The sequence below is a fragment of the Puma concolor genome, chromosome E1 (genome assembly GCF_028749965.1).
Source record: "Puma concolor isolate L17-30 chromosome E1, mPumCon1.1.hap2, whole genome shotgun sequence".
Lineage (NCBI taxonomy): Eukaryota > Metazoa > Chordata > Mammalia > Carnivora > Felidae > Puma > Puma concolor.
The window spans coordinates 30,052,791-30,080,310 of record NC_141680.1 but is presented as its reverse complement, the minus strand read 5'-3'; the positions used below and the strand labels follow the sequence as shown (position 1 = coordinate 30,080,310).

At 58.9% G+C, this 27,520-nt stretch overlaps 1 protein-coding gene across 5 annotated transcripts; it reads right to left on the bottom strand.

The window, feature by feature from the left end:
- Nucleotides 1–599: 599 nt before the first annotated feature.
- TSPOAP1 (TSPO associated protein 1) lies at nucleotides 600–26,430 on the bottom strand. 5 transcript variants are annotated; one of them, XM_086686859.1, is made up of 32 exons: nucleotides 25,211–26,429; nucleotides 24,304–24,411; nucleotides 23,890–24,018; nucleotides 23,136–23,315; nucleotides 22,397–22,582; nucleotides 21,053–21,130; nucleotides 20,883–20,966; nucleotides 20,579–20,668; nucleotides 20,275–20,397; nucleotides 19,915–20,019; nucleotides 18,449–18,499; nucleotides 18,031–18,051; nucleotides 17,019–17,223; nucleotides 16,236–16,408; nucleotides 14,927–15,042; nucleotides 14,531–14,640; nucleotides 10,894–11,724; nucleotides 10,594–10,745; nucleotides 9,877–10,254; nucleotides 9,573–9,791; nucleotides 9,047–9,235; nucleotides 7,612–8,475; nucleotides 6,878–6,977; nucleotides 6,632–6,786; nucleotides 5,889–6,057; nucleotides 5,441–5,512; nucleotides 4,986–5,018; nucleotides 4,705–4,808; nucleotides 4,549–4,620; nucleotides 4,179–4,289; nucleotides 3,467–3,528; nucleotides 1,621–1,759 (listed from the first exon to the last, which is right to left on the bottom strand). In XM_086686859.1, the coding sequence occupies exons 1-31, from the start codon at nucleotides 25,544–25,546 to the stop codon at nucleotides 3,499–3,501; spliced, it is 5,574 nt and encodes a 1,857-aa protein (XP_086542985.1). In that variant the 5' UTR covers nucleotides 25,547–26,429; the 3' UTR covers nucleotides 1,621–1,759; nucleotides 3,467–3,498. The 5 variants fall into 5 exon arrangements, with proteins under 5 accessions (XP_086542983.1, XP_086542984.1, XP_086542987.1 ...); XM_086686857.1 differs by lacking the exon at nucleotides 3,467–3,528 and having other exon boundaries at nucleotides 600–1,759; nucleotides 25,211–26,430; XM_086686858.1 differs by lacking the exon at nucleotides 3,467–3,528 and having other exon boundaries at nucleotides 600–1,759; nucleotides 23,893–24,018; nucleotides 25,211–26,430.
- Between the last annotated feature and the right edge of the window lie 1,090 nt (nucleotides 26,431–27,520).

Sequence of the window (27,520 nt, the reverse complement as noted above, 5' to 3'; positions counted from 1 at the left end):
TGCTCCCCACACAGAATCTGGACTAAGCAAGCTGTCAGTAGCCCCCAGGGTTTCTTCTGCTCTGTCCGCGCCACCTCTAGGCATGGAGCAGCACACGGGACTCACACACACACCCTGCTTTGAGGTTTCTGGGGACGTTCTCCCATCTGTTTTTCTGTCCTCTCTCTGCTGTTCTAGTCTACTAAGAGTCCCCCCCACCCCGCCCTCCTGCTTTCAAGTGGAACTATATAGTTTCCTTGCATTTTTCTTACATCTGTTGTTTCTATGCACTTAGTACAGGAAAATCAACATTGCAGGAGGTGCTCAGTCTGCCGCCCTGAAACTGGTGCCTTCTCTGGGGTTTCCCGCCCCCTCGCCAGGTCTCTTTCTCCCACCAGAACCCCGCCGCACAACTCCAAACACCCGGCCCTGCCACCAGGGGCTCGGGAAGCTGCCACACCGTCTGTGGAAAAGAAACTCAAGAGCTGCTTGGTGTTCTTGTCCATTGGTTTTGCCCCAGTCACCCCCGGATGTAACTTCTGAGTTCCGAAGTCAAGTGCAAAGCCCAGCACGACCCGCCCCTCGAGGAGTCCTTTGCCCCAGTTAGAGCCCAGCATGGGTTTTGCGAAAATAGACTTTATTATAATAAAATGTCTTTTTAAACAAATACCCCCACCATTCCACACCCCTGGAGACCAAGGCCGGGGGTGGGGGTTCAGTCGAACAATCTCCCACCACAGTGAAGGAAACATGCAGAGACACTCACCCAGCCGCAGGGTTAGAGGGGGTGGTGAGGGTAAGGGTGGAGAGCTCTCTACCCCATTCTGGACAGGGAATGTATGAAAATAGCTGCATAAATCTGTCCTCTTCCTCAGCCCCCAGACTCCAACAGGGGCCAGAGGAAAATGATGCAAACGAGAAGTTGAATCCAATGAGCAAAATAAGGCAAACCCAACTCCTGCTTTCTGCCCGCTGGCCCCAGGGCCTTTGGGGGTGAGACACACAGGGGCCAGGAGGCCGGGCTGGCAGGGAGGGGTGGAGCACTATGGAGCGGGGTTAGGCCCGCTTTGGCATGGCCTGTCTCCTTCCTGGGCCTGTGCGGTGGAAGCGAGGTGGAGGAGGCTGGACTGAGGCACTGAGTATGTACATATATACAGGGTTCCGCCCGCCTGCCCCGTGGGGAGGGGGGCTCCAGGGGATCCAGTGCAAACTTGCCTTCAGGGAAAGGAAGACATGTCAGGATAGCCTGCGCCATCGGAGCGGGGAGGATCAAAGAAGGGACTAGCATCGTGTGGCGGGAAAGTAGGCATAGGTGGATGGACGGGGAGTCACAGGTCCTGGCTCTGTGACTGAGGTGCTCAGCAACCTTGACCGAGTGATTTCCTCATTCTGCGGCTCAGTTTCCCCTCCTATAAGAGGAAGGTGCCCCTCCAGAGGATTCATCCTTGAGGACTCATCTAGCTCTGACCTTCAAAGAGTCTCTGATTCCCATCCAAGTGCCACAGCGTTAACTCAGAAGAATGGGCGTCCAAGGCCTTCCCCACCCCGTGACCCCAGGGGCCTCAGGGGGCCACTTCTGCCTGCAAGACGGGCCACAGCATCACTCCTTCTTCCCAGAGCCCAGTTTCCTTAGGAGCTGTTTTCCCTTGGAGAGGAGACCCCACACCTTCTCGCTTGTGCCCTGTGGCCCCCCCAGTTCAATTGTGGGGAAGCTGCCAGGGCCAGGGGCACAGGACCAGCCTCTGGGCAGTAGGGGCCCTTGTGCTGAGCTGGCCCAGTCCTGAAATGTGAGAGAAAAGGGACAAGGTCAAGGCCTGGCTCCCTGCCCCAACCTGACACCTTCGCCCTACAATCTCAGGTACTTACAGCCCTCCATGTCACAGACCCATGGTCAAGAACCAGAGCCCCACTACCCCCCCCCCCCACTTCCCCCAACACACAGAGCTCAGAGGGGTGAATGCTGAGGGAACACTAAGCTGGGAGTCAGAGGGACAGACATAGAGTCCAGTTCTGCTTCCAGAACCTGGGCAAGCCGCTCCCCTTCTCTGGGTCTTCCTAAAGGGTACTGGGCTGACAGAGCTCAGGAGTCCTCGGACCTACCCCTCGGGATGGGTGCCCCCAATTCCCCCATGTCACCCCCTCCCAGCAAGGAAGACCTGGACCACTTAGAAGCAGCCACCGCCACCCCCCTGCCCCACTAGGGAAAGCAGTTCCTGCAGCGCCTCACAGACAGAAGCAGCATGCTCAGCCAGTCCAGCAGATGCAGTGTTCCAGTCCCATGAGGAAGAGATTGGGACTCTTCCTTAAATGACCTCTCCGAGGGCTGTGGGGAGCCAGGGCCAGAGCCACACCACTCAGCCCCACCACTAGCTCTGGAGGCTGCCCTGCTGCCTCTGTCAGCATATGTCCCCTGCTGAACCTCCTCCTAGCTCCACTGGCAACCATGAATGGCTCCCCTTGGCACAGGCCCAGCCAGTGCCATTAGTGGCCTAAAGGACAGGGATTGGGTGAACAGGAGAGCCACCGGGAAGCCTCCCTACCCCTATTCCCCATTCCCACATCCTTACCTCGACCTCCTGTGCCTGGCACAGCCCAATCAGATCTTGCCGGCCAACGAATTCCCCACCCCTGCCCTCCAGTCCCTTCCTCAATGCCTGCCCCCGACTCACCACCACAGCCTGGCAGTCTCCTGGCCAGAGCCAGCCATAAAGCCCAGACCAGAGGCAGGAGAGCTGGGTGCCCAGCCTAGGACCCCCCAACCCAAGGCCCTGGTGACATGGCAGGGCCTGCCCTCAAAGAGGTTTGCCGGCACCTAGAGGCCAAGGTGTCTACTACTAACCAGCCACGCCTTCCCAGGGCTCCTTTCATAGCATCCCAGGAGGGAGGGGTTGCTGGGGAAACAAACGAAGGGGCCTCTGAGCCCCAGAGATGAATGGTTTGGGGTTTTCTATGCATTTCAATCGTTTAAGCCCCCCTTTTATTCTCTCTGGCAGAGAAAATTGAGAATTGGAAGTAAAATCATGCATCTGATCCCCTAACAGGTCATGATGCAGAGGACAAGGGTGGGGAGACTATTATTACTGGTGGAATTACCGTATCATCCTTCTGTCACCAATAATAATCACAATATTATAATACCATAGTCATATGGTATCATAATACACAGATGAGTCACAATATGGATGTTACACCACATTCTATAAGCCGCATGAGCTATAGAATATGAGGAGTCAGCTAATATGGGGCATTATATATTAAAATGACATGTATTCCTATAGCAGCTGGCACTGCCCAAGGTAAAAACAAAAGGAGAGGATGATCCTGCACCCAGATCTGGCTCCACAGCAAGATCTCCCTCCCCCAATCCCTAGGAGAAAGCAGAGAAGCCAGGTCAGCTCCAGTATTCAGGACAAAGGAGTGCTATCTGATTATGGTGACGTAAGGAGTGGGGAGTCACATGAACAGAGGGGGCCAGTCCCCCACTTACATGTTGCTCTCTCTATATATATCTATCTCCATCTAGCACTGGACTCGTCTCCTCCTCATTCTCTGAAGAACAGGGAACAAAGAGAGGAGTTGGGTTATGGACTGACTCACATACTCCCTGCCCAGTCACCAGGTCACTCAGCTCGCAGGAACTGGTCCTGCTTTGCACAGCCTTTGCTTCTGTAAATATTGCGGACAGATGCCCAGGGTTTCCCACTGGGGCCAGGAGCCATCCCCTCTCCCTGCGCCGTCAGGCTGTTAACTCAGCTGTATTCCACCCACCCCAAGGAGAAGCAAGCTCTAAGAACAAGGACCCAGGAAGCTTGCTGGGCCTTGCTGGGCAACTGGCTTTAAAAGACACCTGGGAGACAGGGTAGGAGGTTCCCTGAAACCCGGGCTATGACTAGTTACAGGTGTGAGGGCTAGAGGGGTCCTTTTTCACAAGGCCCCTCACCAACATCAGCCCGCGGGGCGCGGGTAGCTGGGAAAGATGGACCTGGGATCAGGGTCACAGCCGTCATTCCTCTGCAGAGAGAGGCACATACTGGGAGGGAGCTGGCCCTGGCAGGGCTCTCCCTCGAAGCCTCACCCTGCACAGTGCTCCCCCAGATTATAGCCAACTGCTCCCCTCCCACAACACTGTCTGAGCCCCCACCACCACTCTGGCAGGGTACAGCCCCAACTCTTCACTGGGAGCCCAGCTCTTCACTGACCTGACTCTCGGCCTGGGATGTCCCGGGCTCCCTGTCTGAGCTGCCCGCCTCAGGTCCAGGGCCCTCCAGGAAGTTGGATGGAACCAAGCCCCTCTGTCCATTGAGCTCCCCCTGGGGAAGAGATGCTGATGAGGCTCAGACTAGGAAAGAGGCCTCAGCCCCACCCCCTCAGCCCTGGAGCCCCTGGGGGAACAGTCTGAGGTCAACGTCACTGTCATGGCCTGGTCCATGTCAATGCCTGGTCCATTCTTCCAGGTTTCCTTCAGGAACCCTTGCTCATCCCTGTCCCTGGCTCTGGTAGAGCCCTCCCTGGAAGGGCTGGTGAAGGGGGTATATATAGCAACTCCCCGCCCCCCCGCCATGTTCTCACATAGTAGAAACCATCATCGTCCATGTCACCGAACACAGTAATGATGTCGCCTGCCCGGAAGGGCAGCTCTGCCTGTGGAAAGCCCAAGAGGCCGACGTCAGCCCTGGGGAGGCCGTGCACCACCCCCTTGGCTGGGCTGTCTGTGGGGGTCCTCACCTCCACATCCATGTTGGGGGAGTTCTCCCGAGGGTTGTAGTCAAATGCAGCCACCATGGAACGGGAGGATTTCAAGCTGGCAGAGGAGACCTGCTGGGGGCGGCCTGCAGGAGAAGGGGGAGAGGACTGGAGACTCTCTGGACCCCCTACACCATACCATCCTCCACACTGCTGAGCCCCTATTCACTACCTCTCCACTAACTGCAGCCCTTGGAGAGAGCCCAGAGGGGCCACCCAACACCACCTCTCCCCAGTCTCCCCTGCACAGGAATGGCCCCTACCTGCACAGGGTTGGGCAGAGCCTTCTGCCTCAGCTGTGGAGAGAATGTGCAGGTGAGCCCTGCCCCTCACTTCCCTCCTCATCCCAGGCTGGGGGTGGTGCAGGGCAGGCAGGATGCTCGGTCTCACGCAGGGGATACAGGAGAAAAGATGTTCAGGGAACAGAGCCCAGCCCTTTGGATTTGGTAGTAAACTAAGACCCAGAAAAGGTCAAGGACTTGCTCCAGGCTGCACAGAATTTACAGTCAGGTGCTTTTTGGAGCAGAGGCCCCGGCAAACCACTCCCCGTCCCCATTAAAAGGACGCTCCCCAGTGGAGGGAATGGATGTGGATGAAGGTCTGCCCTAATTCCCTTTACCTGCTCAAAACCCCACTCATGTCTCCCCAGAAAGCCAAGCAGTGCTCCCCACCCCCACTCATCCTCACAGACCCCGAGGGAGAAGGGGGTCTCACCCACCTTTCTTGGAGCGGCGGGGCTTGGGGGGAGGCCCAGCTGTGCGGGCTGTAGAATACACAAAGGGACCATTCCCTGATCCAGAAAGGCAAGTATATGTGAGAGAGAAACTGAGGCAAGGGAGGGGGACAGAATAGTGTCTCTGGAGTCTCCTCTTTGGACTGTGCCAGGGTTCTTGTGCTCAAGTTTCTAAAGGGCTTTCCTCTCCCATCCTAGACCTCAAGGACCCAAACTTCATGGCCCATCCCCTCTGCAACAGACCCCCGTTCCACGTGGCAAGCTAACTGCTGTGGCCACACTGGCCACACTGGTCTCTACAAGGCTCTACAGGTTCTGCTAGACTCCGGATAAATGATGTTCCTTGGCCACCCTGGACATACAGGTGGCTCAGGAGGGACTGAGTTGGAACTGGGGTGGTGGGAGGTAGGTAAGGGACAGCAGCAGGACATACCTGAGCCTTCAGTGAGAATATCTGGGGACAAATAACCCCGCTGGAGCAGCTGCTGTCTCTCTGTGGGACTGTCCACAGCCACCTCAGCCACCATGTTGCAGGGGATGTAGCCTGTCCGACCCCCACCTTCACCGCGGTAGAAGCCATCGGCATCCTTGTCCCCAAACACCTGCAGGCAAAGACCAGTCATCTCAAGAGGCCAATACGGCTTGCTCCCTGGCTCCAAGGCCCTGAGCCCCACAGCACCACACTCAGAATTGAAGAAGAATGCTCTACCTTCTGTGAGTCGTGAAACAGGAAACAGGGGGAAACAGCCAAGAATAAGGATTCATACAGCATCACTAACTGCCTGCACGTCCATCCCCCCAGCCCACCCCAGGCTAGATCTCTGTAACCTCTGAACAGCAGCAAAAAGCCTGGAGTAAATACTTGGAGACTCAGTGAAAACTGTAACGTTACCAGGAGCAGTTACACTGTGCGGTGTGCCCGGGCCACTGAAGTAACCCACATGCCCTGAACCTAATCCTCAACCATCTCTGGAAGGTGGACATGAACATCAGCCCCATTTTACCACTGAGGAAACTAAGGTCCAAAGCAGCTAGCGCATCTACTCAAGGTTACACTGCTGCAAGTGTCAGAGTCAGGACTCTGGCTCTGGAAGCTGTGGTCACCCCGTGAAGGCTAGGACACCTCCAGTACAGGAGAGGAGAGAGGGTGGGGGACCTGGACAATCAGTCAGTCACCTTCAGGATCTGGCCCTCCCGGAAGGGGAGCTCCTCTTCCCCAGCGTCAGGGTTGGGTGACATTGACACCGGGTCATAGTCAAACAGAGCCACAAAGGCCCTGACAGGTAGGTCCTGGTAAACCGGCGCTTCTGCCGGGGGGCTCCTCAGAGAGGCTGTGGAAAGAGCGATGACAGTAAGGTCTCACCAAAGGGTTAGGTCAGGAAAGGCCCCTTCGGCCTCACCCAGCCCCCCTCGGGTGCTCACCCAACTCGGTACCGCCCGTCCTGGGGGCCTGGGCCCCTCTCCGCAGGGGGCCCCTCCGCCCAGAGCTGTCCTGCCCTCTGGGCTCCCCAGTCTCTGTTGCCTGCAAAGAGAGCGCAGCAGAGAGCAGAAGTGACACACCAGCCGCTGGTGGGGCATCAGCAGGGGCAGGACCCCACACGCGTTCCCCAGCTCTGCCCCGTCAGCATAAGCAGCACAGCAGAGCCGGGACACAACATTCCTCTCCTGGAGCCTGGGCCCAATCTCTCGGAGACATCAGACACCCCCACGGGGGGAGGAAGGGTGGAAGGGGAGACCCCGGCTCCGGCCACCCTTGTTGGTGAGTGCAGAAGAGGGAGGGTCTCAGAGCTGGCCGAGGAGCATGGGAGAGGAGGGCCTCTTCTCAGCATCGGGGTCGGGTGATGCTGGACATCACCGTCAGTGTCCTGAAGACGTAACTAAGCTAAGCACAGGGCCACCCTGCCCAGAGGCAGGGGGCTGGCTGGCGGCAATTGGCGACTAGCGGTAACAGAATATTGTGCATCCCAGTTCCGACAGGCAGAAGCAGCAAAGCAGTGGAATGCGGGTGGGAGGAGGCGGGTGAGGGAGCCCAGAGGCCCAGCCCCACCTCTGCGGATGGAGGCGGCAGTGTGGAATGGGAGTGGCTGGTGGGCAGCAAGCAGAGCCACCAGGCGGCAGCAGGCAGGGGGCTGCCAGGGTGGGCAGTGGGCACGGACCCGGGAGGGTGGCTCCTTGGCTCTGCCAGTCGCACCGCGGCCTCTCCGCTCTGGCTCCCCCTTCTCCCAGGCCGAAAGGCGTGGGTAGGGGGTGGGGCCCGAATTGGCCTTCAGAGGCCCCCTGGACCTTCCTATGGGGGCCGTGCCCCAGGCCTCCCCATCTCCAGGGTAGCAGGAGCTGGTGATGCTGATGCCACCGCTGCCCGCCTCCTGCTCGTCCTCAGAATCATATTCGATGCTGATTTCCAAGCACTTGGGGGAGAAGCAGCCGGCCAGGCTAGATTCTGGAGCCCGGCCACGGGAGCATCTCCGGGAAGGGGCCGGCCGCCCTCTCCCACCAGCCTCTGGCCCACCCTTGGTCCCCTCGCCCACAGCGGGGCTGCCCCTCTCCCGTGTGGGGCCCGGTCGTCCGGAGGCCTGGGGCCCGCCGTTGCTGAGAAGTCGGCTGCAGTGTTCACGGGGATCTGGGGACCGCCTGCGGTTTGGGGGCTTCTCAGGGGAGCCACTTCCTTTCCTCCGGATGCTTCCACCAACTAGTCCGGGTATGTCTTCCAGGCGGTCCCCACCCCTGCAGGGCTCTGGAGACAAGGGACACAGGCCAGGTCCTCGAGGCTGACCACTGTCACAGCCCAGCCCCAGCAATGCAGACTCGGGTGGGCCGGGGTCTCGAGAAGAACAGCCTGCCCCTGGCCTCTCCTCGTCTTCCTCATCCTCCCCCTCATCTTCCTCGTCCTCCTCTTCTTCCTCTTCAGGGATGCTAAAAAGCTTCTTGCTGCAGAACTGCTGGAGGGGCAGCTCCAGGATCTGCTCCAAGATCTCCTCGTCGCTGTCGGTCTCACAGAAGGGGTCAGGCTGGGGCTGGGGCTGGGGGGAAGGGCAGTGGGGAAGAGAGGTCCGTGGGAAGAGGAGACAGCTGTGACCTTTGTCCTCAAATGAGGGGAGGGGTTCCATGCAACCCCACAGCCCTCCCTCAGCTTCCTACAAGAGGAAAGACCAGAGAGGGGGCTGGCCCAAAGCCACACAGCAAGTCCAGAGCACAGCCAGAGGAGGAATTAGAGAACACACCCCAGGAACAGGCTGCACAGATGTTGGGGCCCGAGGGACAGGAGCAGCAGGGAGCAGACCACACCTGTGACAGCAGGGAGGCCTCCCCACCCCTCCCCAGAGGCTCCCAGAAAGGATCTCAGGAGACCAGGGTGCTGCATGTGGCAGGCTGGAGCGGGAGAAGGGGCAGAAGAGGGCTCCTCAGCCTCTCCTTTCTTCCCAGGAGGGCAGAATCCTGAGTAACTTCCTATCTACTGCTCGGGACAGGGCCCAGGCCACACACCTAGAATGTTGCTGGCACTCAGTGGTGGTTGGAGCAGCTGCTGACACGAAGGACAGAGACCCGAGAACCAGAGGTCTAGGGCCCACGAGCCCATCCTCACCCCGTTACCTTGGCCCCATTCTCCCCGATGCTGTTGCCAACAACCTGCTTCTGGAAAGAGCAAGTCCTGGAACTCAGGTCCTCTTCCTCCTCCTCCTCGTCCTCCTCCTCCTCTTGGATGTCTGAGAGATCTGAATTGCGGCCATGGTCCACAAGGGAGTTCACCAGACGGACCCCGAGCTCTGCCGTGTCCTCCCTCTGCAAGAGGTGAGACAAAGGAAGACAGAGGGAAGGGTTTGAGGAGGCATAGGGGGCTCCAGTAGGATCAGCCCTAGCTGGAATGACAGGGGTCCCTTGGCAGAGGGAGAGAGAGTCATGTCCCAAATGGGGGGTGTGCACAAGGGTGGGGGTGGGGGGAAGAGGATAGTAGCCAAAAGGAAAAGAGGAATCTGGGAAGACAAAGTGACAAAGAAGCGGACATGGAGCACACACCAGAACAGAAACTAGATGGAGAGGACACCCAGATTTTGGCTGGCAGAGGGAGGGAGGCAGGCCCCAATTCTCTGGGTGGCCCAGTGTGTCCCCAGCTCCGTACCTCAGCCCTGGGCCTCAGCCCAGACCCTGCCTCTCCTCCTCGGCAGGCCTCAGCACAGGGCACCCGCTGGGCGAGAGCTCCTTGGGTGGAGCAGGGTGCCAGAAGGGCCTCTTCCTGGGCCAGTGGTGAAGCTGCAGGGTCAGGAGCTCTCTCTCCCACAGCTGGCTCGCTGGCCCTCCCGTCCTCTGAGGTGCCCAGCACAGCTGCCCCAGCCTCCTCCTGGAATGGTGGGTACTGAGGAAGGGCCCAAGCCCTCAGCCTCTGTCCCAGCCTCCACCTGTTCCCCCTCTCCCCAGCAGGGTACCTGGGAGCAAGGTGCTGGGGGCTCCTCGGGGGATCCTTTTGCTGCCTCTCTGGGAGGGCTTGCTGGGGGGGCCCCGGGGGGCTCTCGAGTTCCGTGGGGGTCAGGGCGCCGGAGGGGAGAGCTGGGGTCTCCAGGCCCCGGGGAGGCTGGAGCAAGGGGTGGTCTGGCTTCCGAGCCTGGCCGCGGTGAGGGGCAAGAGACCGTGGCTGGTAGGCAGGCCGCCACTAGGGCTGGGGGGACAGGAGCTGGAATGGAGTCAGCTGACTCGCCGTGGGGTGACATGGTGCGCACAGCCACCTCATGGCACACTTGCATCAGCTGCAGCTGGGACAGCTCCACCAGCACGCTGCCTGCTGTGGGTGACGCCACCTCCATGATCTGCAGGTAGAGGGTAGAGGTGGAGGTGGCTGAGTCGAAGACATGATGATGGTTAGCAACGGCAGTCAGCATGATGCCAGGCAGCACACTAAGGCCTTGGCATGTCTTATCTCACTTAATCCTCCTGGCCACAGGGCTTCAGTGGTGGCCTGGTGTTTGAATCACAGTTGTCTGCTCTCAAAGCCCATGCCCTCGACCTATCTGCTTGCCCAAATGGGCACCCAGTGCCCAAATGGCAGCGGCAGGGCATCTCTGTGCCAGGTTGGGGAGATGAGGTCTCTGAGCACGGCAAGGAGAGACCCATATCCCAAGGAGAGACCCAGAGTCCCCAGGCCATACCTTTTGCCCATCAGCATAGATGGCATAGCCCGTGACCCGGACGCCATTGGAAGTGCCAGCAGCATCAATTGTTACTGGGAGCCAGCTGATGATCAAGATTCCAGGGGAGGGTCCCGGCTCAATCTGCACATCCAGGGGGGCATCAGGTGGGCCTGAGGGGGGGACGGTACCAGACCCAGGTATGCAGGACACTCACCTGCAGAGGCACCAGCCTCGTTTCCCACTTCCCTGAAAATGCACTTCCCCTGGTCTGGCCTTCTGAGTATTACAGAGCGTCAAAGCCCAAGCAAGCCTGCATACCTGCTGGGAGTGTGGTGAACTGCAGGGTGGCAGCCCGCTGCTCCGGCTTTTCCCAGCCTGGTTCCCAGGACTCTCGAGGTGGGAGCTGAGCCTCCACTCGGGCCTGATAGAGAGTGCCAGGCCGCAGGTGACAGAAGGTGGCCCAGTAGGTGCTGGGGCGGGCAGGGGGGCACTCTTCCCCATTGAGGTAGACGGCATGGGCCAAGTTGCTATTGCCGGGCACCCAGGTGATCTCAGCAGACGTGGCTGTCAGTCGATGGACCCGCAGCTGGCTAGGTACCACCCCGGCCCGGGTACCCACCACCAAGCAACAGCGAAGAGGGTCGGAGCTGCCCTGGCTGGTCAGGGCCTGCACAGAAACACGGAGGGGCCCGGCCCGCAGGTCCAGGTTCTCGAGCACAGCCTTGGGGGGCACCCCCGGCCCCAGGGCCTGACGCAGCTCCCCGTTCACGCAGATATGGTAGCCGCGTAACTCCACTCGCTCAGGAGGCGGCTCCCAGGCCAGCACCACACTGTGGGCCAGCTGCCTGAGGACCACCAGACCCCGTGGATAAGGCACAGCAGGGGGCCCGCCCAGGCCCTCAGGCTGGGGGCTCAGACTGAGCTCATCCCCCGCAGCCTCGTCCTCAGGTCTGGGCTGGCTGCGTCCCCCGCTGCTCTGGCCCCCGCTACTGCTGCCACCCCCGCCTGCACTCAGGAAACTGAGTTCGGGGCCTGAGCTGTGGGACAAATCGGCCAGCTCCGGAGGGAGGGAGGTCAGGAGGTCATCGTCGGACACACGCTCTACAAAATTGGAAGGGACCAGGCCCCTTCGGCCATCCATGAGCTCCCCTGGCAGAGGGAGGGCAGGGAAGGGGAAGACAGAGAGGAGGTAGAGAAAAACCAGTCCAATAAATGCATTTTAGCAACGGTTAGTGGGTGATCTTAAGCATTTGATCCAAACCAACATTTATCTGTGAGCACTTTTAAAAGGCAAGAACACTCAACATCTGCAGTAGAGGAGTCATTGCTAATATTCGTAGGTGTAATAACAGTACCGTGGTGATCTAGGACAGCGCTTCTTAAATGTTAATGTGCATATGAATCGCCTCAAGATTTGTTAAAATGCAGATTCTAATTTAGTTAGGTCTGGGTGGGGCTGCGAGTCTGCATTTCTAACAAGCTCCCAGGTGCTAGCACCACAAGGCTCTCCGAGAACCATGTTCTGAGGAGATGCATGCTGAAGAAGGGCTAGGCGAAATGTCATGATGTCTACAACTCTCTTTTACATCACTTTTCATTTTTAACCTACAGATGGAAAAAGCAAATATGGCAGAATGTTAACAACTGTTGAACATAGGTGGTGAGTATATAGGTATTCTCTGTATTACTCTTTCATTTTTCTGTACATTTGAAAACTTTCAAACTCCAAGGGCCTGAGTAGTAGGGACAGGGGCGCCCTTGAACTTCCCTTTGTGGAAAACAGACATCCTCAAAGGGAGAGGAAAGCACCACCTGATCAGGGTGAGGGAAGGACTCTTCAGCCACAAAAGGCCTAAGTGCCAGAGAACAGATTCCCATATGGTTCTAGAAGGGATGAAGACCCATAGCGAGCCTGTGTCTAGGAACATGACTGGTGGTCAGTCCAGGCGCTGACCAAAGGTAAGTTCCAGTTCCCCTGAACACATGACAACAGAGGGATGTCAAGGAAGGAAGAAAGTGGGCACACAGCATGCCCTGTCACTGCTAATTTGGGAGAAGGGAAAGGATTCCCAGGGGACAGATGAGCCAATGGCTGCTATGCCTTATTAGGAGGAAGGGAAAGCAGAGGCCAGGGTTTAAGAAAGAGGGTGCTGAAGAGGAAGACAGGTCTGAGCTGCAGTGGGGGGGGCTTCCAGCTTCCCCAACACCCTCGCTCTCTGCTTATGTTAGGAGTGGGGGGAAAGCATGGAAGCTTGAAGAAACAATAGTGATTTTCAATACATTAGAGAATATAAGCACTTGTAGTGGATCAAACGGTGACCTCCCAAAAGTAGTTCCACATCCTAACCCATGGATCCTGTGAGTGTAGCCTTATTTGGAAAAAGCATCTTTGCGGATGTAATTAAGTTAAGGGGCCTGAGATGAGATCATTCCAGATTATATGGATGGGTCCTAAATCAAATGACAAGTGTCCTTATAAGAGTCACACAGGGAGAGACACTGAGAGAAGAGAAGGAGGAGGTAACGTAACTACAGAGGCAGAGACTGGAGTGACGTGGTCACAAGCCAAGAAACACCTGGAACCACCAGGAGCTGAAAGGGACAGGGAACAGAATCTCCCCTAGGGCCTCCAGAGGGAGTGTGGCCCTCCCGACACCTTGATTTCAAACTTCTGGCCTCCAGAGGTGTCACAGAATACATTTCTATTGGTAATTTGTCATGGGAGCCTGAGAATATTAATGTCAGCACTAACACTTAAGAAGGTAGGAGCCTCCACGCTAAGCACATCTACCGCCCTGATGGGCTGGCGCTGGAGCCCTAGTCAGAGGCAGGCACACATGCCCGAAGCTCAAACCACCGACAGCAGTCCAGGCAGGACCAGTCATAGAAGAAGCAGTTGCTTAGCTAAGTGTGATGATGAACATGGCATCCCAGCCCCTGTTGTCTCCATGAGCCTTTAAACCTATCCCAGATCATATAGTTCAAATTCTAATCATTTGTGCTTAGTGAACATTTGTGTTCCTGCTGCCCCCCTCCAAGAAAAGTTGTTGGCTTCTGGGTTTTTGTTTTTGTTTTTTTTCATTTAAAAAGTCGTTTTCTGGGAAATATTTAATCCCACTTTCGGTCACCCATCCCTCTGAGGAGTTTAGCTCTTCCCCCGCAGTTCACAGCAGCTACTCAAAGAACAGATGCAGGGCCCGGGGAAGGCATGCTGAGTGGGCACTGAAGACCTGGCCTTTCAAACCCAAAGCTTTGGGTGTTATGGATTCAGATCTAACCTCTTTCCTCAATCCCCGCCCCTGGTTATGGCCCTCACCCTGCCCTGCCTACACCGCAACCCAGTCTCAGCCCAGGGCCGTTCTCCCCGCTATCTGGCCAGGGCCAACCTGGGTCTCCCAAGACCATTTCTTCGGCAGGCCCCACCCTATTGCCCAGTCTCAGTAATGGGGCTTCTGTTCAGGTGTCTGAGCTTCCCACAGGCCCTGGAGCACTGCCCTGAAGCCCACGCCCTGCCTGGGCCCTGACACCTGCTGACTACTCACTGACACCCTTTCCTGGGCTCTGGACCCTAGTTCTCCCTCCCCCACACCCAGCTGGAGTCCAGCTTCAGATCTTTGCTACATGCCCAACTTCAAGGTCACTAGTGTTAAGCACTGCCATGCCCTGTCTGGAAGCCCAAAAGCAAATCAGCCAAAATTCCCCGTGACCCCATTCATCATCTGGACTGTGGCAGGCACTGCCCTGCCCTGCTTGGGGTAGGTCTGCAGTCAGACAGTGGCTCCCTTTTCTAGACCCCTTCTGTGTGGGCTGCCAGGTCTCCATATGCCTTTTCGCTGAGTCTGAAACGTCCTGGTGGCCTGAGCATGCCAGGGAGACCGTGTGGGTGGGTGGAGGTCTTTGTGAAGAGGGGCTCAAAAGCAGGGGGATGGACAGAATAACCCTGCCACCTTCCTACCTTCAAAAAAGCCATCCTCGTCCATGTTGCCATAGATGTAGATGTACTCGCCAGCAGTAAGCGGAAGCTCTGCCTCTGGGTTCTCATTGGGGCCCTCGAAGGGGTTGTAGCTGTTGAAGGAGGTGCAGAGGAGGAAGAGGACAGCGACCCACATCTTACCCCCACATCCCGTCTTCTCTCTCCCGCTGTACTAGGCCTTTATGGAGACTTGGTTTTTCACCGTCAGTCAAGTAGAGCGCTAACTGTGCCCACCTGGCCCAACTGGGCAAAGAGGACATGTCCAACTGGGATCCCTGAACGACGCCCACCACCTCCAGAAGCCTCTATCTTCACCCGGCCCCTCCTCCCATACACCCCAAACACTAGGGAAATGGGGGGCCGAGGGGAGGGTCCCACCTATAGCGTGCTAGGAACACCTGGATCCTGGCTCCTCCGCGGCTGCCCTCCGGTGCTGCTGGGAGCAGGGAGACACTGTCTGCCTCCAGCTCCTCCACCTCACTGGCTGTGTCCACCTGCAGGCAAACAGAAAGGGCCAGTCCTCTCCAGGCTCCAGGGCCAACGGCAAAACAGGCAGGTTTCCAGAATGAGCCAGAGGACCTACCACTTTGAGAAGGGAAAGGACAGCACATGCTGGATAAGGCCAGCAGCAATGAGCCTCCGTGTTTTCTAAAGCAGCACCCAAGCCAGCAGATCCTGGCAGAGCCAAGCTGCCCTGGCAAAGGGGAGTGAGTATAACCTGGATCTCTCCTGAGCCCTGACCTCTACTGTACCATCCCAGTAAATATGACCACGTTCCCCACTGAAGAGGAAGCCAACCACTCTGATGCACAGTGGGTGTCCAACGGCAGTTTGTCTCTTTAAGGGAAAAACACGGCAAAGCACTCCGACTGTGAAGAGCTGGAAGTCAGGAGGCAGAAGGTCCTGAGAAGCCCCTGTAAGGGGGGCACCCTGGGGGCAGACAGCGCAGCCCCTCCACGGCACAGCCAAAGCCCGCACCATCGTTCCATCCCACAAGGGGGCAGCAGAGGTTGGGGCTGGGTTCCACCGCTTTCCCCAACCCCGGTCAGCAGGGCTGCTCCTGCCTTGCCCCCTGGGATTTCTGAGGTTTAGGAAGAAGTAGAGAGAGGGACAAGGTGATCAAGCACTTGGTAATAATAATAGCGGCCACATGTTAAGCACCTACTGCGCGTCCTGCAGTAGTGCTCTTCCTTCTATCTTTTCATGTAACCCTCACAACAACATTTCAAGGCAGGTCCTATTAGCTCCAAAATCCAGACAAGGAAGCTAAAGCCCAGAAAGAGTCAGACACTTGCTTGCCTAAAACAGAGCTGGGATCTGAATCCCAGAACCCGTGTTCTTTCTCACACAACCATCTGCTTCTGCTACAGACACTCACATGAACAGTCTCATTATATGGATCCTGGTGCCCAAGCGTCTCCCTCCATCCGGCTCAGGACTCCAGGGCCTCTGTGAGCCCCAGAGGGGTGGGGCTGGGCGGCCCAGAGTAGGGCCGGCAGGTGAGCCCTGGAGAGCAGGGCAGCCTCCACCCGAGCTCCTGGCCCATAAAGAGGAATCTGCAGGCCCTTCTCTCCCAGGGCCTGGCTCCACTTCCCAACTTGGGCCCCCACAAGGCCCAGCAGCCACCCAACCCCTGGGGACCCCAGAGGAGAATAGGGCCAACCCCAGGCCCCTCCCCAGCACTGACCTCGGGTGTGGGGCATGACTTGGGGCTGTTGTGGACGGATTCAGAGCGAGAGGAGTTGGAGAGGGACTCTGCCTTCTTGGCCGTCCTTCGAGGGACCCCGACAACGGTTGCAGGGACAGGCTCAGAAGACTTTGGGGTGCAGCGCCCAGGAGAGCCCGGAGGGAGGTCAAGGTCTAAACAGAAGATGGCACATGGGATCTGTGACCTGAGGAGGGACTAGGGAGCAAGGGTGGGGGTGGCTGCTTGGATATGGGGTCAGGCCCTCCATAGCCACGTTTCCTTACAAGAGGGAAATATTTGAGGAAAACTTACTAAGTAGAGGTGGAAGTGATTTACGTACATTATTTCGCATGATCCTCAGAGCAGGTCAATGAAGTGCACTGAATTATTCCCATCTTACAGCTTAGGAAACCAGAGCTCACGGGTTTAGCAGCACACTCAAAATCACATGGGCTGTTAAGTGAGAGGGGCTGGGGATTCCGGATCTGACTGATGCCCAGCCCAGCTCTTTACAAATCCTTACTGCTGGCTGCTGATTCCTAGTGTCCAATTCCCAGCCATAACCACAGAGGTCTTGCTGAAGGAGAGGAGCAGTGGTTGAGATGCCTGGCCAGACTCCAGGAGAGCCACTCTTGTGATCTCATTTCTCCCCCATCAGAGCCTTATTCCAGCCTGGCCCTAACTTGCCGTGTGACTTTGGGTGAGTTGTGCGCTTTCTCTGACCCTGAAGTCTCTGCTCTATACAAAAGCATTCCAGACAAAATGTCACTGGGGTCCACTTACCTTTGGGGCCAGACCCACGGCAGGGGTGGGGGGTAGAGCAGCAGCAGGGGGGTGGTGGGTGGTCCCCAAGGGTACTGTAGCCCAAGGCAGAGGTGAGTAGATCCAAGGGGCCAGGGTGCAGGCGGAAGGCCTGGAGCTCCTGTGCCAGGAGGCTGAAGCGCTCTGTTTGGCTGCGGCACTGCTCTTCCAGCTCTCGAACCCGGACCTGGGCCAAGACCTCCCATAAGCCACCAGGCCCAGCAAAGCTGCCCAGTCCATCCTGAGCCCCCACCACCAGGCTTCAGCTTCCACCCACCCAGCCCTAGGCCTGGGCACCAGCCCTCACCCGGCTGCCCCACTGCCTTAACAGTGTCTGAGCTGGGGGTGAAACACCAGAGCTGTGGGCGGGCTTCACTCCCAACCCTCCCGAGAAGGGCTAAACCCACCCCCCACTCCGCACACCCTCACACCCCAGGCAGTGGCACTCGCTCCTTCCTGTCGCTTCCGGGCCAAAAGGAATGGCTCCCACTCCCGGCTCCACTGCCAGTATCTCCTCAGGAGTTTCTTTGGCTCTGCTGCTTGTCACCCTCTCAGTCAGTGACCCAAATCCCCACCCTCAAGAGAGATCCTGCACAGGAGCTAGGGACGTCTTTATGGCAGGAAGGAGCCAATTCTCAAGAATTTTTCTCAAGTATCAGAAAAGTCCCAACATTTGGGACTCTCTCCTGGCCAATATCAAGAGGGTCACGGGTTAGACTGGTGAGGAACTTCCTCATGGTCTGAGCGGCTATGTTTTAGAGGAGGGTCGGCCCCGCATCTGCCAGGCACTGTGGCAGCTCTGGGCCGAGGAGGTGGCCCACACGTCCCGCAGGAATGCCAGTCCTTCTACAGGTCCTCGGGTCTGCTACACCCTCCTCTGTTCCACATGAGAGCTGGGACCACTGGGCCCTGAGGCAGGAGACCCAGCTCAGGCAGCCTGGACAGGTGCATGGGAGGGGACAACCCAGGGAGGTGGGGGGTCAGGAGGCTGTACCTGCATGGAATCCAGGGTCGACTGTGGCAGGAAAGGAAAGCAAAGAGGACAGGTTAGAACCCTTCACCCTGTGGGTCACCGCGCAGAGAGGGAGCAAGGGCCCAAGTGGACACCACCTGGTCGGCTCCCTGGACTGACTGAGCAGCTCCTAAATGGAAGGGTATTTCAGGTGAAGGCAGCCTCTGGGGGTGGGGGGTAGTGGGGGCTGATGCCACCAGACCCAGGAGCCCCTGCCCAGCTGTGCCCCTGCCTAAGAAGTAGGCCAATAGTGGAAGGGATTCCCGAGGCTCTGGAGCACCTAAGGGCCCTTCCTTAACCCCACACCCTCCACACCCACACAGTCCATTCCAGCCCTCTCTGAACGTCCCTGCCTTCTCCCCAAACTGGTGTTGCTGGTGGCCACTTCCAAGGACCCTACCTCCAGCAGCTGCACAGCCCCTTCATGTTCCCTCTTGGCTTCTGCCTGGGCCTACAGGTAGGAGGAGGCAAAAGTTGGAGAGGAAAGGTGAGTAACAGGGGAGGAGAGAGAGGGAGATGGATGGGAGGGGGGAGCCGTAAGGGCAAAGCAAGGGAAGAAAAGGAAAGGGGAGCTGGGAAGGGGGAGGCTGAGGGCTCCTCCCTCCCAGATCCCACCCCAGAACCATACCTTAGGCCAGAAGGTAACGGTGTCAAGGAGAGGCACGTCTGATACTGTTTCTCTCTTTCTGGGACATCCACCCTCTGGGTTTCCCTCCTACCTCTTGGGACGCTCCTTCTCAGCCTCCTTCACCTGCTCCCTTTCTTTTGCCCCTTTTGAGTGTTAGGGTGCTACAGGGCACAGGGATGGGCACAGGGCACTTTACACTCTTTGCTCTCCCAAGGAGTCCCATCTAGTCACACGACTGGACACACTGATGACTCCGAACCCTATCTCCATGACCAACTTCCCCATGACTCCAAACCCATAGATCCAACTGTCTTTGAAGTGTCCACTTGTATGTTTAACACATAACCCAAACTCAGCCAAGACAGGGCTCAGAACTCAGGACTCCCTAACTCTCACACCTGTTGCCCCTTCATCCATCACCTCCTAGAGAGTGAAGAGCCCCACACTCCATTAGGGTTTACTCAGCAAATGGCTAAAAGAAGCAGGAGCTCCACTAGAATCCTATGGAGTTTTGTCAATTCCATCTCTAAAATATACTTCAAATCCTTCCACTTGTTTCCACCTGCATCGCCTGCACCCTCATCCAGACGGCCGTCATCTCCCTCCTGAACTGCAGCAGCCCCAACACCTGACCACCTGCCTCCTCACCCACTCCCCCAATCCACCCTCCACAGTGCTGCTCATGTGATCTTCTAAAATGATTAATCAGATCATGCTACTCCCCTGCTTGGGACCTTCCAACAGTTTCCAACCCCTCAGAGAACAAAATACCCACTCTTCTTTAAGGCCCGACAAGCTCTGGCTCTTGCCTATTCCTGCTGTTCTCTAACCTATTATAATCTAGCCAACTGGTCTGGACCCCCGTGCTCTTCCTGCCACAGGGCATTTGCGCTTCAACTCTCCTACCTGGAGTGCTCTTCAGCCGGCTCCCTCACACCCTTAACGTATTAGAGGCCTTCCCTGCCCACCTCTCTAAAGTGGCCCCTGGCCCCACCCTAGTCACTCCGTCACACCACCCTGCTCACTTCCCCCCACCAGGGCCCGTCAGTGACTGGGGTTGCCTCACTTGCATATCTGCTTATTTGCTGGTTGGCCTGGGACCTGATCTTTCCCCACCGCTGTCCCCAGTGCCTAGCACAAAGCCTAGCACTCAGTGGGTGCTCAGTAAATGCTCACTGGATAAGCAGCTGACTGAGGAGTCCAGCAGCCTACCACCCTTCCCTCACCCCTGCCCCCACCTGCTGCAGCCTCCGGACCTCCTCCTGCTTCTCCTGCAGGCTGATCCGAGCCTGCTCATGCTCCACCTCGAGCTGCTGCCTCCGCTGGGCCACCTCCCGCATGTGCTAAAACACAAGACCTTGGGTCAAGGCCAGAGCCCGGCTCCACCATTTCTGTAGATCTAAGATGTGGGAGCTCTGGACACCATGTGTTCCAGATGCCTTCTGTTAAGAAGGAAACTGAGGCCAGAGAGGGGCAAGGCTGGTGGTGCCAGGACTGGGGCTCAGACCCCAGTGCCCCACATAGGGCACGTTCTACCGTCCCACTTTCTCCTTGCATCAGGGACCAAGACCCTCCCCCCACCTATGCAATCTCCTCACCTTCAGCACCTGCTCCAGGCTCTCCAGCTTGCTCTGCAGGCCCTGGCTCTTGCGAAGGGCCGAGTCCCTCTCCTGTGTCACCCCCAGGAGCTGGCCCCTCAGCTCTGCATTCTCCCACTCCACCTGGAGAGGGGGGAGTGGCAGGGAGCTGGGTGTGTGAGCCTCGTCCCAGCAGCTCCCTCACCAGGGGGAATAGTACCCTTCATACTCTGGCCCAGTTCAGGGGACACAGAAGACAGCCCCCTGCCCAGGGACCAGGGCCCCAGCGAAGCCCAGCCCCACAGCCCGTGGGCAGAACCGCTACCTGCTCTTTTTCCGTGGCTCTCCCACTGAGCCGAGAATTCTCCTCCACGAGGCGGGCATTCTCATTCTGGGCTTCTCTCAGCTGCAGTTCCTGAGAGACCAGGGGAGCTCTGGGCGGGGGTCTGGCACCTACACCCCTCCTCTCCCCACACAGAGGACCCTGCCCTCCCAGACAAGGTCTTCCTCCCCCACCTGGACCCTGCGCCAAACAGGACAGGAGAGCCCCGAAGGACAAGAAGGGTGAAAGCAGAGCTGAGAGGGAGCCCACCACCTGGCTGGCCTCGGGGAGGCCCTCGGGAGCTCACCAGCTCCTCACATCGCCTCTGCTTTTTCCGGGCTTCCTGCTCCAGGCTCTCGCATTTCTTTCGCTTCTTGCTGAGCTCTGACTCCTGCGGGGTCGGAACCAAGGGCTCCTCATGTGAGAAGGCAGACCTGCCCAAAACTGGTCGCCTCCAGCCCTTGACCTGGGACTTACCAGCTGCTGCACCCTCTGCTGTTTCTCTGGCTCCCCTAGGCCCGTGGGTGGGGTTTCCACATCCTCTTGGGGCCTGGCCTGCAAACGCAGGGGGCAGTGGGGAGGCTGGCACCCAAGATCTCAGGGCCTCAGAGCAGCCTGCCCCTCTGCCCAGGCTGTCTGTGGCAGGCTCCCATGCCATCTCACGGTCAGCAAAGAGATCCCTGCCCAGGAATGGGGGCTGTAGGGAAGGGGGTGCTGCCTGCCCATGCCTCCAGCTGATGTGGGAGTGCAGAGGCTGTGCCCCTGTGTCCTCCAGACATACTGCTTTGAGATCCTGAGACCCATGTGTGCCCTGGGAGATGGGTCCCTTATCCAGGCCAAAGCTTTCCCTTTTTAGCTTCCAACAGCAGCCCTGCTCTGCACTCAATAACTGTCCTGGGTGTCCTTCAGTGACTGGCAGAGAACTAGGAGGCTGCCTGAGCCCCCAGGGATGCGGTGCTCCCAGAGCTAGGAATTCTGGATCATCCAAACCTGGGCTTTGCCTAGAGCAGTGCAAGCCTGGCCAGACCCTCCTCCTAGCTTCCCCCAAGCCCACCCTGTCGCACTTCAGATTTATCTGTGCAAACTCTAGGGGAGGACAGGCCTTGATGGGAGCCGCATCTCCCTCCCTGGGCCAAGCAGAGGGGCAAAATCTGAGCAAGAAGCACCCCCACCCCCACCCCCACCCCGCACCGAGGCCTTGGTCCCTATGGAATCCACCTTCTCCCACCCCTGTTTCCAGAACGAGGTGAACCTAGGTGCCGACCCAGTAGAGAGGATGGAGAGGAGCCAGACCTATAACTTATGGGGGTCCGGAGTGGGCTCGCAAGCCCTCGCGACAGAGGCCGCCTACGCCCAGCACCCAGCGAAGATCGCTCGTACCTGGAGCCGAGGGGGACGCACCGCCACCCCCGGGGAGCCGGGGCCGGGCCTGGAGGACCAGGCGGGAGCTGAAGGGGGCGTCCCCGCGCTGCGGCGGCGGCGGCGGCGGCGGGAGGCGGCGGCGCGGGCTGGGCCCCGGGCGGCTGCCAGGGCAACCGCGGATTTGCAGCCGGGCCGTACCACTGGCGGCGCGGCAGGGGCGACGGGGCGGGCCCCGTGGGGAGCAGGCCTGCGGAGGGCGGACCCCGAGTCGCCCGGGTCCGGCTCAGCGCAGGTACGGGCGACCCTGCCCCCTGGGGTCGGGAAAGCTCCCCAGCCCTTGGAGCGCGCACGCCACCACCGAGTCCTCGGGGCTCCGAGCGCTGTGCAGGGAGAGATACCAGAGCCTCCCCCACCCCCATCCCCGGACGCCTACACACCTGCCCTGGCGCCAGAGCTCACCTCTCCCGGGGCCCCGGGGGCGGGCGCCCCTGCTCTGGCCGGGGCAGCGGGGCCCGGGGGCCGGGGCGGCGGGGGTGGCTCCTGCTGGTTGCGCAGGGCGATCTGCCTCTGCAGCCGCAGCACCTCCCGCTGGGACTCGCGGAGCAGCCGGTCGAAGTCCCTCACGTGGAGCCACTGGGGGCCCTCCTGGTTGGGGGACACGGAGAGGAGTCAGGCCTAACCCTTGCCCGCCCCCCACCATCCCCGGCGGAGCCCGCGCTCCACGGTGCCGGAGCGGCTCCGATGCGCGGGAACGTGCACAGCCTCCCATGCATACATGCCTCGCCATAGGTGCACGCGTGCACAGCCACATGCTTCCGCGAGCCCGTGTGCAGAACGTCAGAGTAACTCATTTACTGGGCACTCACGGTGTGCCCGGCACTGTGCTAAAATGCCTTGTGAACATCGCTCCACACAAGTGTGAGGTATGCGTGGATTCGTACAGCCAAACCCGCTGGCATACAGCCTGAAGCCTGGAGCACAGAAATTCCCAGGTCTGGGATTCATAGCTCCACCCCCTTCAGTTCAGGCTCCTTCTCCCCGCTCCCACCTGGGCCGTTGCCAGGGGAACCTACTCCCCAGCAGCTTCTACCTTCCCGCTTCATTTGCATCTCATCAACATCTCGTCCACATCCCGCAAGCCAGGCAGGTGGCCCTGCGGAGGGCTGAACTGGAAGGGGTGACCAGGGCCTCCTCGCACCTTGCCAACCAGGGTGAGCCTGGCCTGCAGCTCCCTGCACTCCCGCTGCAAGGCAGCAATCTGCTTGTCCTTAGCCAGCAGGGCGCTGGCTGTCTCACTGAGGTCCCGGGCTCGCTGATGGGCCAAGGCCTTCCGGCACAACTCCAAGCTGGCCCCAGGACGGGGCACAGGGGCACTCACCTGGCCAGAGGAGGAGTAAGGCCCACGGTCATCTGAGGGCTGGGGCACTTCTCCCCACTCCTCAGCTCCTCCCAACGGAGGGATTCGGATGAAAACCTAGAAGTATGGCCTCCTGCTTCTACCCTATATCTGGGGCTTTAGGGGACCACTGGCCTCACTTGACCCATCCCAGCAATTCTCAGACAGGACTGGAAGGGTTAACTCCACATCCTAGTTTAGGCCCAAAGGCTGCTGCTAATTGAGGGCTGCCACTGTCATGGGTCTTCATCCCTGCCCCCACCAGCCCTTCACCCAAAGATGAGCTCAGCGGGAGGCTGCAGCCAGCACCAGCACGTGGTCATCCAGAAACTCCCCACCTGTTCAGGAACGCCCAACGCTTCCCTCCCTCCGGTAACTCCAGAAACCCTCAGCCTCCTAGCCCAGCCAGCATTTGCCCTTTCTACACCTTGGCCCCTGCGTTCCCGCTTTCCTGGGTGCCAGGAGTCCATGACTCCCGAACCCCACTCCCTCAGGCCCAGCCTGGCTCCCCTCTCCCTGGTCACCCAGCCTCCATCCAGCAGCCTCCCATCCTCACCACCTTCAGGTTAGTCTCCTGCAGCTTCCGGGCCCTCTCCTCCAGACGCTTGGCAATGACCGCCAGCTCGGCATTCTTCCGCTTCAGCCTCCGCACCTTCTCCTCTGTCTCAGGGAAGCTGCTCTTCCTCTGACAAGGGGTCAGCCAGAATTGGGGCGTGCGGGGAGCACCCCGCAGACCCAATCCTAACTGTCCAGGACTTGAATTGGAGCCCTGGGCTCACAGTGGAGTCCTTGGGTACTCTAAGTGGGGGTTCACCCTCTCTGCATCTTGGGATCATATCACCTCCATGCAGCCCCCACTTGGAGGGATGCTTTATGGGATGAGGAGGGCACTGAGGCAGAAGGCTGGGGTGTCTGAGTCTGCCTTCCCCCAGCCCCAAGCAGGACCCAGGACTCTCTTTCCAAGCCTCACCAGCATCTGATTTTCCTCCTTAAGGATGGCACAGCGCTGCTGCAGCTCCCCCAGGGCCCTCAGCAGCTCCAGATTGGGCCTGTCCCCAAAGCCCATGCTCAGCTTGCCCTGGCATGGGAAAGGACAGGACACGGCACCTCAGAAACACACCCTGCCTTGTCAAAGCCCTCCTATGGAAGCATCCTGCCCCCCAATGGTCTAAGGAGACATGGAGACGAGAAGGTTCTCCCCCATGTCCTAGGCCTTCAGAGAGGAGCATGAGAGGCCTAGAAGGGGCCCCCACCGGCCTCCCCTAGCCCTGAGACCCTCTCTGCTAGTCCCCAGTTCTTTCCATCTCTGCCCATTTCTCCCTGGGAAATGCCAGCTCAAGCTCCCAGCCCCACCCCTCCAGGCTCCTTCTGGCCGCTCTGGCCCCTTGCTTCCCCCAAAGCCCTGGTCCCTCCATCTTCTATAGGAGGCTGCTCACACCTACCCCAAACCTTATCCTTCCTGGCTCAACCCAGCACTGAGCCCCCTCCCTTGAATCTGCTTCCTCTGGTCTCTGATTCCACCATACACCCCCACCACCCCCACCTCCCCCAGGATCCTCCAACCCCCAAGGACAGAGACTCTCAGAGGAGGAGACACAGACAGACAGACTGTTAAGGAAAGACTCACGGAGGGAAGGGGCAGGGGCAGGGCCAGATGTAGACAGACAGGCAGAGAGTCAGAAGGACAGACATATGGCAAAAAATGGAGCCACTGAGATTCCTGCCCAGAGAAGGGATGACACACAGTCACAGAGAAGGACCCACAGAGACAGGCCAGGAGAGGAGGAGTGGGCAGCAGGGTTACATATCGTGCCCAGGCTGGAGGGCGCCAGTAGAGGCCCCACCTTGGAGACCCCAGCCCTCCCCAGCTCCCTTACCTTAGGGAGAGCCTCCACCTCCTCGTCCTCCAGCCTCGGGCAGCTGGGTCTGGAGCTTGCTGCTTGGTGCCCCAGGCTGTTCAGCCCGGTTTTGGTTCCTTCAGGGTCAATGCCCCCCATAGCCCCGGGGCTCTGGGCTCCCTCAGGCTCCGGCTCGGAGCTCTCCCCGGGCCTCAGCTCTCCAACCTGCCCAGCTGCCGGGATCTCAGCAATGCTTGGGGCTGCGCCTCCGGGTTCGCTCCCCTGGCCTGGAGTCCAGTTCTGCCAGGCGGGCAGGGCCCACGGCTCCATGGCTCTGGGGTCCCCCAGCTGTGGGAGAGGTGTCAGTTGCTCCATGATACTGCCAAGGGGCCCCAGGACCCAGGCCGGGGGACATCACCCAGCCAAATGGAGGGGCTGGCGAGGGTCATGCCAGGCCAGACCCTTTCCTCTCTGAGCTCTTGGCTTCACCGAGGCTCCATCCGAGGTTGGCTGTTCTTCCTCACCCACAAAGGAGGCTGCAGGAGTCCGAGCTTCCAGAGCTGAAGCTAGGGGTATGCGAGCTATGTTTGCTCGTGGCTATGTGTGTGCGCGGGTGTGTGGAGGAGCGAGGGTGTCCCCGTGGGGGCAGGGAGGATGTGCAGAGGCCACCAACAGCAGCGCCTGGCTGAGGGTTTGCGTGTGTCTCCAGCCCTGTCTGTTCAGGTCAGCGCTGTCTTGTGTGTGTTTGGAGGACAGGTGCCCCCACTCGTGTGTGCTGGGGGTAGTGGCTCTGTGTGTCACCGTCTGCCTGTTTCGGAGTTACCAGTTGTTTCTGTATGTGTGTGGGTGTCTGTATTGCAGGGCTGTGGCAGTGTGTGATGCTGTCACTGGTTGTGTCTGAGCAGCTCAGTGTTGTGCAGCCGTGTGCATCGGTGTCATTGTGTGTCCGTCAGCGTCTGTGAGTCTGGCTCTCCATCACGACCCTCAGCCTGGCTAAGGTGTGCGGGAGCTGCTGGGGGTGATCCTCGACCGTCCGCTGTGGTCCTTTATCTCCTGCCCCTCTCTCTGCTGCTGCTCTCCCGCTTGCTGGGCAGCCGGCTGGTCCTAAGGAGGCCTGGGTCGGTGGGCTGCTTGCCTCATAGTCTCTGTCCCTGCTGGCCTCAGCTCTGGGGACTGCAAGGGTCCCCTACAGTCCCGGAGCCCCGAGATGGTGGGCGCAGAGGAGGGCTGAGCCTCAGAATGGGGGTGATGAGCAGGGGAGAGCCAGCCCTCCCCTCCCCCTCCCTGTCTTCTCCCGCCCACCAATAGGAAGTCGGCTGCTGGTTTCCATGGTGATGGCGCTGGACTGGTGGGCTGGACCAGCAGGCAGGGTCGGGACAGAGGGAAGAGCAGGTTCCTCACGGGATCCCAGCCCAGTACCCGCTACATGTGGCCTCCCGCCCCTCTTCCCCACACGCCCCTACGCCTTCCTTGTACTGAGGCGAGGGGGCTGCAGATGGTCCTCCCCACATCGGGCCCAGCCCAAGACCAGTAGAGACAGAGACAGGAGGCGGTATGACAGATAGACAGAGCCAGCCATGAAGAGGGGCAGGTAGAGAAAAAATGGGATTTGAGATGAAACAAAGAGAGAGAGAGAGAGACAGAGAAATCAAAAGAATGAAAACAGGAAGATAGAAGCAGAGACAGTGATAGAAACTGACTGAGAGAATTGCTTCAGCTTCCTCCTGGCAGACTTCATTTCGGGGGCAATCTGGCCTTCTTGCGCCAACAGGGGAGACAACACAGGCTGTTGGGCTGGCTTTGCCCCAAACGGCAAGGAAGTTCATCTTCCGTCTAACCTTAGGCCTTCGTGCTATGGGAAAATGGCTTTGGGGGACAAGGACATGGGAACTCTCCTACCCACAAGTCAACTTGTATGTGGGGGCGGGGGCCTAGATGGGGTCCCCAGAGACAGGGGTGTTGGGAGGGGCCTCAGAGAAGCAGCCCCTTTCCCCTCTGAACGTGGGACTCAGTCCAACCGCACACAAGCCAGTCTCTGCCGAGGTTGGGGGCCCTCGTGTGGCACCCTTGGGGAATAGCAGCAGCAGCACTGAACCACAGGGCCCCTGCGTGTGGGCTCCACCCAGGCTGACGGAACAGCCGAGGAGTTCATGGGGATGAGGTGACATCCTCACTTCCCTAGTGTGTAGATCAGCATGTGCACCACTACACGCATGTCGCTGGTGTTTATGTCAGGGGACATATGCATGCCATTATTTGCAGGTATGCGTATAGAATAGGCATATATTTATGTCAGTGTGTGTGGGAGGGGGCCGTTGTATTAGTTTATGTATGTACACAGAAGCATGT